The sequence below is a fragment of the Diadema antillarum genome, unplaced genomic scaffold, assembly GCF_040938485.1.
Source record: "Diadema antillarum isolate AM-2024a unplaced genomic scaffold, OU_Dant_1.0 seq00000149_RagTag, whole genome shotgun sequence".
In the NCBI taxonomy this organism is placed as follows: domain Eukaryota; kingdom Metazoa; phylum Echinodermata; class Echinoidea; order Diadematoida; family Diadematidae; genus Diadema; species Diadema antillarum.
The window spans coordinates 72,117-81,425 of record NW_027271222.1 but is presented as its reverse complement, the minus strand read 5'-3'; the positions used below and the strand labels follow the sequence as shown (position 1 = coordinate 81,425).

The window sequence follows — 9,309 nt, the reverse complement described above, 5'->3', positions numbered from 1 at the left end:
TTAAATTACTTGATTCAACTGTCAGCAGTGTTGAACGCCATGCATGTCATGATAACTATATGTCATAAATGACTGGAAATACAGTTCGTTACATGGCGTTATGTACTTCATGATCAGTAAGTTGCTTTCGAATGTGCGTTGATTAATCTATCAGTTTTTTTTTAATTTTTATTTATCTATTTATTTATTTTTTATTTATTTTTTTTTTATTTTTTTGACATTCGGCAGTTGTCAACAAAGTGTCCTATCGGTAGCAGCAGCTGCAGCCACCGAGCTAAAACTGTGTTTTAGTTCGGTGGCTGCAGCCTACTGTGCTATCTTTCTTCGTTTGGCGTTATTATCTGCACAAAATTCTGTCGGAGAGGGCGTCAGATGTTTTTGTCACCTTGTTGCTCGGGTAACTGCGTCGCCACTTTCGCATAAGATGGCTACTCTGGTGAGGTTACAGGCTAGAAATGCTTCAGTAATGCAGCAAATTTTCATCAGAAACAGGTAATATACCATGGTATTGTTCTTATAATACTGAAATATCTATTTCAACCCGATATAAAACGTTTCTCCCAATGCTAAACAATAAAGGGAGTGATGTTTGAACGATAGTACGCACAACGACACGAGATAGTAGTCCCAAATATTCATTTCTGTGTACTTTAACTGCCCCGTCAGTACTACTTGTAATGTACGTGGACCTGGACAGTCATGACAAGATCTGCGAGGGCTTCCCTTAGTACAGTATAGCATGATCGCTTATTTCCAGTTACGTGAATTATCATCTAATAACCATCTAATATCAGACGTCTAGATCTAACTTTCATTTCAAGTAGAACCTAGGCCTAAAGTTACTAGCATATTAACTGGGACTCAACGCCGGAACTATTTTTACTGTATTTTGTCCAATAAATTAGAGTCTTCTACTCTGTCTCTAGACTAGGGTCTATCGTTAGACGTCTAATTGTTGCGAGACAGCAAGTTGAAAGAAGTGTGATGAGAAATATGCAAGTATGTATGTCTGTCTGTCTGTGGTCGTGTGAAAGCTAAAAAGGTTGTGGCTGTTAACGCAACAACGCCAAACGGTTAGTGACTACAACTGGTCTAACAGTTACTGTAAAAGCGGAAATTTTCGCGGTGTTGAAATTTTCGTGCATTTTGTGTAACTAGAAACTAGCGCAAAAATGAAAGCATGCGAATATTTTTGCTTGCCATAGTTCCTAGTGCATGATGTCTTGATTCCGCAGAATTAAAAACACGCAAAACTCTTCTGACCCGACCAAGCGGGGAAAAATTAGTTGCGCGAAAATATCCACTTTTACAGTATTAGTATAGTCTACACAAGAGTGACTGGATGGTAAAGACACACTCATAGTCGTAGACTCGTATGGTATGGTTGTATAGAATATCTAACAGTTACACTGTCTTCTAGGAAATGCATTTTAACCTGACTTCATCCAAGTTACCATAATTTATTTGCACTGTGATTTATATACAGTATATATATATGTATATATTTTTTTTTTTGCTCTAAAGCATGGGTTACATGAAAGATTCATTGCATAATTTTCTAACATGCTTGGCTAACTTCAGTTTCAGAATGTACAGGCAGTGTGCTGTAGGGTCTAGAAATAGATCCAGTAATCAGACACCAACAAACACCTACAAGTAGATCTTGTTGCAGGGATTTTTATAAAATTATACATGATATATTTCAAATTCAGGTAAAATAACTTTCAAGTCTTCATCAGAATGGAATGTAGAGCCTACAGTATTTCTTTATTTCCTCTTTTGCGATAATTACCATTGATGTGTATGTTTCTTCAGTAGAGAACGAGAGAAAGATCAAAGAGAGGCCCTGAAAGAGCAACTGCACCATTAAAATGAACTTTATATGCGAAATGTGATATGAATATTATAGACTTGATTTGCTTGTACACAGGCAAAAAATAAAATTATTATATACATAATTGACAGTGATGACATTGTACCACTCGTGCAGAGATGCAGAGGAGCACAGAAGTGTGGAATTCAAAGCTGCACTGAAAGTACAAGCATGGTTTCGAGGGGTGAGGGTCAGGGCGTACATCAGACATGATTCAAAAGATGTGGAGAGGCCATCTAGGACGAGGTATATTCAGGGTCATGATCAAAAACTTGATGTTGGTGATGCGGTTACAGTACTACAACAAAATGGCAACATTGGTAAGTATTGGTTGACAGAGAGGAATACGTGCAGATGCAGTATAAGAATTTGATAATATGGGATGTAGATGTGAAGGACACAAAAATGGACTAGCCATCATTGATCCATGCATGCTGTCCATTATATATATATATTTTTTTTTGGATTTTTGGATTTATTTATTCAATACTCAATAAAAACCATACAAACAAACAGAGAAAATACACTACATATAAGTACAAATACATTACATTTAAATTCATGTCGTCAAATTTGTATAAAATAACTGATATGACTGCAACGGATACAAAATATAAACGTCAACATAAGAAATCATGAAGCATTAGGAACTTGACAGGAAGGTGGGGGTTGTATCGAAATTTCTGAAAAATGCCCTTTAAGTCCTTTCATATGCGACATTTCCAAACGTACAATGCATATGTTTACATCTTGAATTAACAATTACAGGAAAATCATCATGACTAAACCATGTACATCCATGTGCTGTGGAAACAATAGAATAGACCACACAATTGTGTGGTCTCATTGCAATTCATTCCATTGCTGTTTCTTTCATTGTTTTTCCCCAGTTTTGCAAGAGGAGGCATGTACACAAACTAAGAGTCTACATAGTAGCAGTCAAAGAGTTTCGAAGACATGCAGATTAGACAGATTAAATGGACAAACAGCTAATGAAAGCTTTGTAGAGTACTGCACAGTTAACAGCATTAGTTCACAGAGAGCTGTACTTGTAATCTCAAGGGAGTTAGTGCTGACCTTTTATAGAAGTTCACTTTCGTTTGTTTTTCCTTTTTACCCCATAGAGATAATAACTGTGGAGTGTCTTTCATTTTGTACGTGGAGAAAGAGATGTGCATGTGACTTTGAAGGCTGAATTTACATTGAGAGAATGTTTGCAATTGTACAGCAATATAACATTGTGTAAAGACAACCAAAGAAATGAGAAGTGAGAGAAACAGCAAAAGTGTCTTTTTAGTCATACAAATGATATCAAGTGCCATCTACTGACAGATATTTGGATGTTGTTATTATTTTTTTTTTATGACATGGTGAAAATGACCCATTTCTGGAGTTGTTGGATATCCTGGCATCCCTTTATTCTATAAGCTGCATTTCCTCTTGGTTTCAAATTAGATTCAAAAGATGTGGAAAGGCTATTACACCAGGAAATATGTGGCAAACTACTATAGCAGAAAGAGATACCTTGAAGGCCTTATCATCAAGAATGAAATCATAAGGTAAGTGCACACATATTAATGTAACATAACAGGGTATGATCCATTTCTTGTTTCTTGTCCATAATGTTCCACTCTTATACTTTAAGTTCTGCTGCAAGCCAACTTTCATCGAAACTTATCTTGCTTGCTTATTCAATTGTAATCAATTATCTTCAGAAAGTAGCTGCCTTCTAAGCTCTTTGATGGAGTAAATTAAAGGGATGGTAATGTATGCACATGAGAAGTGATAATATTCTCAATTGTACTACACTTGATTTAAGAAATCCTTAGTATCCATGTACATGTACAACGTGTAATGAACACATGTATGCACTTAACCAAATTATAATTTTGTAAGCTGTGAAAACTTTAAATCATGCCAAGTGTATGAATCAATATGCAGGGAATGCGATAGACAAAAAGGTTTGTGGAGCAAATACCAAATATGGGTCTATTCCAGATATTGTTAATCATAATCTACATCAACATGTCATGGCATGACATTAACTGGCAAACCAAAGTGACTTTTCAAAGCTTTGACATGTTTGTGACTCATCAAAGGACATCATTGAGCAAGGCTGACATATGACCTTTATATAGGCAATTCTACCACCCATGTGCAAAAATTCTTTACTGTCTGCCACTTGGACAGTCACACAACACAACTTACTAGCACTATGATCATAGAGCTATAAACTAGAGCAATGAAAATGTCAACTCCACATTACCCTCCCTTGCAAATGCTCTGTGAACACATGGAACACAATTGGCCATTTCTGAGGCAAAAAACATCCAGACCTCTCATGCAATGCTGAGATATTGATACAATGTGCTGCTCATTTTGTGCATTAATTTAACCACTTCTTCCATGTGAAAATATTGTGTCAGTGATTCCAGATATAAAGCTAAGAAAAAAAAATGTATTTGTATTTGTTTTGCTGTGTTTTGTATGAGTTCATCATCAATTCACTATGTGTTGTGTACAAAATCCTCTCAGTTAGGCAGATCAAATACCTATTTTATTAAAGGGACTGTCCAGTACTGGTTGAGATGGGGATTCATGTTTAGAACATTCCTATGTGAGATCATGAGAAACCTCTTATGAAATATGAAAGAGCATGTAATTTTAAGAAGGATTCAACGTTTATTTGATGAAAATTGGTTTTCAAATGGCTGAGATATCCAAAATAGTGGTAATAATAAAAGGGGACAGGCCACTCCTTTTATTAGGATCTCTATGTTTCACCTTGTTTTTGGATATCTCAGCCATTTCAAAACTGATTTTCATCAAATGAACTTTTAATACCCCCTAGAATTGCATGCTCTTTGACATCTCATAGAGTGGTTTCTGAATATCTTGCAAAACGTTAAAAGCTAAATCCTCACCTCAACAAGAACTGTACACACCCTTTAATGGTGTCTACTATGATGGCAGAGCAATTTGATGAAGTCTGTCCTCTACAAGTGATATATCTCTGTGACTATGATCCGTCTGTCGATTCAGCTACACTGACTCTATGTTTTTTCCCCTCTTCATATATGTGTTTATGTAGGAGGGAGCTGGAGGAGTACAAAGAGCAGCAAGATGCTGAGAGTGCCCAAAGATTGCAAGCTGAAGCTAAGGAGAAGGTTATTGAAGAGGCCAGGCGGAATCACTATCTCCTCAGTACAGAAGTGGTAAGATTTCACTCAAAAGAAAATAAATAGATAAATAAAAGAAGACATAAAGAGAAAGAAAATTATAACAGCTTTACACTTCTCAGTGACGGGCTATGCCAGTGATATCAAGAAAGAAGAAAAAAAAAATTGTGTGGTTAGCTGAGACCAAGCACTGGCAAACAAAATTAGATAGGTCCTCAATCAAAGTGAGAACATATCATGCAAGGCATTACAGAATGCAAAGGACTTATCACTGTTCTGGCTCATTAATACTTAAAGGGCAAACCTGGACCAGTGAACAGTTAGTCTGAAAATAGAGAGTAAAGTTTTATAAGCAGAACAGTAAAATTTGATCAAAATCAGATAAAAAGTAGGAAAGTTGTGAAATTGTGAAGTTTTGCTAATTCTTACCAAATAGTTCTCAAACAGGGGATGAGAGTAAATGTGAGTACGCCTATAGTATCATCACCTTGCACTTTTTTGATTGATCATGTACAAAAAAAAAGAAAAAAAAATAACCCTGACAAAAATGTTAATTTTCTACCACAGAGGTGTAATATCGGTCATACCAGGCTGAATATACTTCAAATCAATGAGCAGTCAGATATATCAAGATTGAGATAGGGGCATAATTGCATTTGAACACAAAACTGAAAGTTTGATTTTGTGTACAAACTAAATGGCAAGTTGTGAGGTGATGACATTGCCAACTCGCTCATTTGCATGTATTCATATTGACTGTTTATTAATTTCTTTGCAAAAATTACGAAACTTCACAATTTTATAACTTACCAAATTTTCTCAAATTTTGATCAGATTTTCTCTGTTGTGCTTCTCAAATTTTACTCTTTCTTTTCAAACTAACTTTTAAGTGCTTCGGAATTGCCCTTTAACACCATGTATTTATCTATGTCTGCTGTATATAAAGATCCATTCTTTGTAGGGCTTTTGAATCAGTATGATCATGTCGTGTTTGCTTGTGCACTCCTTCGTTATGTCTCCAGCTACCAGGGATATACAACTCTCCCTTCAAGCCATACCCTGATGAAATGGAATTCCTTCTGAGGAGTGTCAAGCCTCGCCCACCACCTGGTCCAAAGCAGAAGCGAGAGAACAGATCAGGGAGAGTGGTAGCTCCAAGCCCACCTCTTCCAACCACAGTGCCCTTGCCACCCATCGGTCAAAAACCACAGGTATATTTTGACCCTCCGTTGGCAAAGCAACTTAATTGGAAATCTAAAGCGTCAGTCCTTTTAATCACGTCCATAGAATTGTGCATTACCTTCACAGAAACAATACAAAGAGTGTTCAAGAATTTGCTATTGCACCTTCAATTGTTTTATAAGTACATGTATTCCCTAAATATTTGTTCATTCCTGCAATTTGTTGAAATTATGGAGATTTGGCAAGTTATTTTGTCTATTCTTCCAAATAGTCTTGTGGTTGATCGTCTCTCTGGAAATTACGTCTATTCGCTCAAAATGTGCGATGATGCATAATGTGATGGACACTGTTTAACCTTTTATCTTGACTTTTTCCAAATTTTCAGAATAAATGACCTTTGACTATAATCCTATGGGTTTTTCCCAAGCAACCATTTGAGAACCATTGTAGTACTCCTGAAGATATCCTGACTTGTAATACAGTGTGTTCCCATTATAGCAAACATGATTATAACAAAATTTTGGATACAAGGAAGTAAATTTTAAGTCCCAAATTATTCATTTGGTTGTAATGAAATTTTGATATAACGAAAGAAAACTGACAGTACCAAGGACTTATAACGGGAGTTGCCTGTACATAATTACGGCAGACTGACCACTAACATCAATGACATATGACCCTTTTCCACTGGGACGAGCTCAGAGGAATTCATAAGTTTGAGATAAAGGGAAACTTCTCTTCCTTTACTTTCCAGGGACTTTGTTGTAATGACTTCTGACTTCTTTCTTGTAGGGTCCATTTCGAGAACCTGTGGAGGTTCAGATGCAGCGTTACAAGCCACTGCAGCCCACGCTTAGAGTGGCGACATCATACACATCAGTGGAGGAGGCCAGGGCAGCCATGAGGTCCAAGGAATGGATCATGAGGGTGAATGACAACATGTAAGTTTCCATACAATATAATCTAATGTTTGACTTGTCTATCAATCACTTGCCTATGGGTAAATCTGTCTGTGTGCATCCGTGTGCTTGTCTGAAGGTGTATGTGTGTAGTTAGTTCATTATCAGCACAAAATACCATCATCTCTTCTTTAAATTTATTTATTTAAATACTGTAAAAGTGGTTTCTTTCGCGTACAGATACTTTCGCAGTTTCCATCGGTGCCGACTTTTTCGCGTGTGTTTAAATTCACGGTCGGCAAAATCTGTGAATTCACAGTCAGGAAAAACTGTTTTATTTTGCACATGAAAACCCAAACTATAATCCAATTATTCTTTTATTTATAAAATAGAAATTAAAATCAAATGCAGGCTTACCTGAAATCCTGTCTCTCAAGTACTTTATAACATGCTTGTACCTACATTGCACAGTATCGCTGTGTGTGTGTTGACCATCAATACACTCAATGCGCGGAATCTTCGTGTGTGCATGTGCGCCATAGCGTTGTAACAAGCGGCGAGTTCAAAACATTTTAATGTGATATTAGATTTGCGGTTCAACCTCAAAGCGCGAAAATAAAACCACCGCGAAAGAAACCACTTTTACAGTACATCTTTTTTTTTTACTAGCTGAGTGATAGTTCAGTTGAAGACTAGATTTTCTCATTGTAGTTCAGATAGCAAAAACATGTGCATATTGAGCTTGTTTCGCCATGCATTTCTATTGATTCGTCTTTATGCTACCTTTCTCAGAAATGTATGTCATTTTTTCATTGTGTCATTTTCTTCCTCATACTCAGCTTTGTTCCATTTACAAGGAGAGACCGTGCCTATGAGCCACTGCTGCACACCACCTCTCAGTATGGCCACCTACCATATGGGACACACTTTTACCGCGAGTCAGACGAAAATAAACACATCACCGTTGAGGTTAGCTATTTTCTCAGGAATATGTTGTGCATTGAAACAAAAACTGATGCAAAGATGTACATTCATTATAGAAGGGACCCTCTCTCACAGAATAAAATAAGCACTGCATCTCAAATGCTGAAGTATGATACAATATGACAGTATAATCATAAGCATCAGACTTCATAAAAAAGACCTTGTAGGAAATGTTGAAATTGATGCTTTTGAAGAAATTTAGCAATATGATATTTTTTCATGAAAGTAATGAAGCCAAATCATAAAGTCCCTAAAAAATTCATGTATAACTGAATCCACCTTCTAAATGAATTTTCTGTAAATTTTGCTGAGGTAAGTTCAGATGTGAGGAAGAGTTTGTTTGTTTGTTTGTTTGTTTGCTTGTGTGTTTGTTTTCTTGTGTCAGCCAGTTACATGACATATAATCGTATCAGATGCTTTCATCAAGTTGTAAAGTTGCATCTTATGCAGTGGAATTTTAAAGGTTCTTGCTGTGTAAACTTTTTTGTTTTGGTTTTTGATAATCTCCCTCTCCGTGGTGACTAATGGATTTGCTTCTCTTGTTTCGATTTCCAACAGAGATTTCAGCCAGTGGTTTCACCCATTCCAGTTTTCGAGAAGTTGAATGACGCCTATTCAAAAGGCACTGAGACTGTGCCTTAGCGATGGAACTCAACTATATCCTCTGTGCTGAATATTTAAAAGGACTGCAATACCTAGAAAGCAGAGTGACTGTTTTCACATTGTGCTTTTCCTGCACAACCATCTCTCAAGAGTTGCATAAACAACAATGGAATCATCATTTGTTTGCATTGCATATTCTTCAAAGTGTTATATTTAATGTGATGTACATATGTACATATGAGATATATCTTTTTTTTTTTTTTAATCCGACTTTGAGATAAAGAGAATGTTAGCTGAAGGCTAGCTGAAGGCTATCCTATGATGATACCCAGTGTGAATTGGTGTATTCCAAAAATGAACCTTTCACAATGTCGCACATATTATTATACCATCCTTGAAAACATGTTGATCATGCCCAAACCGTCATTTTGAATTGATTTGCTTTGCTGTCTGTCTGTTCTCATCTGTAGAAAAGTTCAGAGGCAAAGCCGATACTGCTTCCCAATGAGAAACCTAATCTAAGTTTCACACTGTCACATGATATAACAGTTTGTTGCTGTTATCTTTATTCTTTTTTATTTTATGTCAA

At 36.4% G+C, this 9,309-nt stretch overlaps 1 protein-coding gene across 1 annotated transcript; it reads left to right on the top strand.

The window, feature by feature from the left end:
* The first annotated feature begins 424 nt into the window (after positions 1-424).
* On the top strand, positions 425-8,759 carry LOC139727736 (spermatogenesis-associated protein 17-like). The gene is given in 9 exon segments (XM_071638714.1): positions 425-492; positions 1,991-2,083; positions 2,085-2,193; positions 3,329-3,432; positions 4,965-5,088; positions 6,075-6,263; positions 7,027-7,175; positions 7,973-8,102; positions 8,676-8,759. Coding segments are annotated over 9 exon segments (1,050 nt in total).
* The last annotated feature ends 550 nt before the right edge of the window (positions 8,760-9,309 follow it).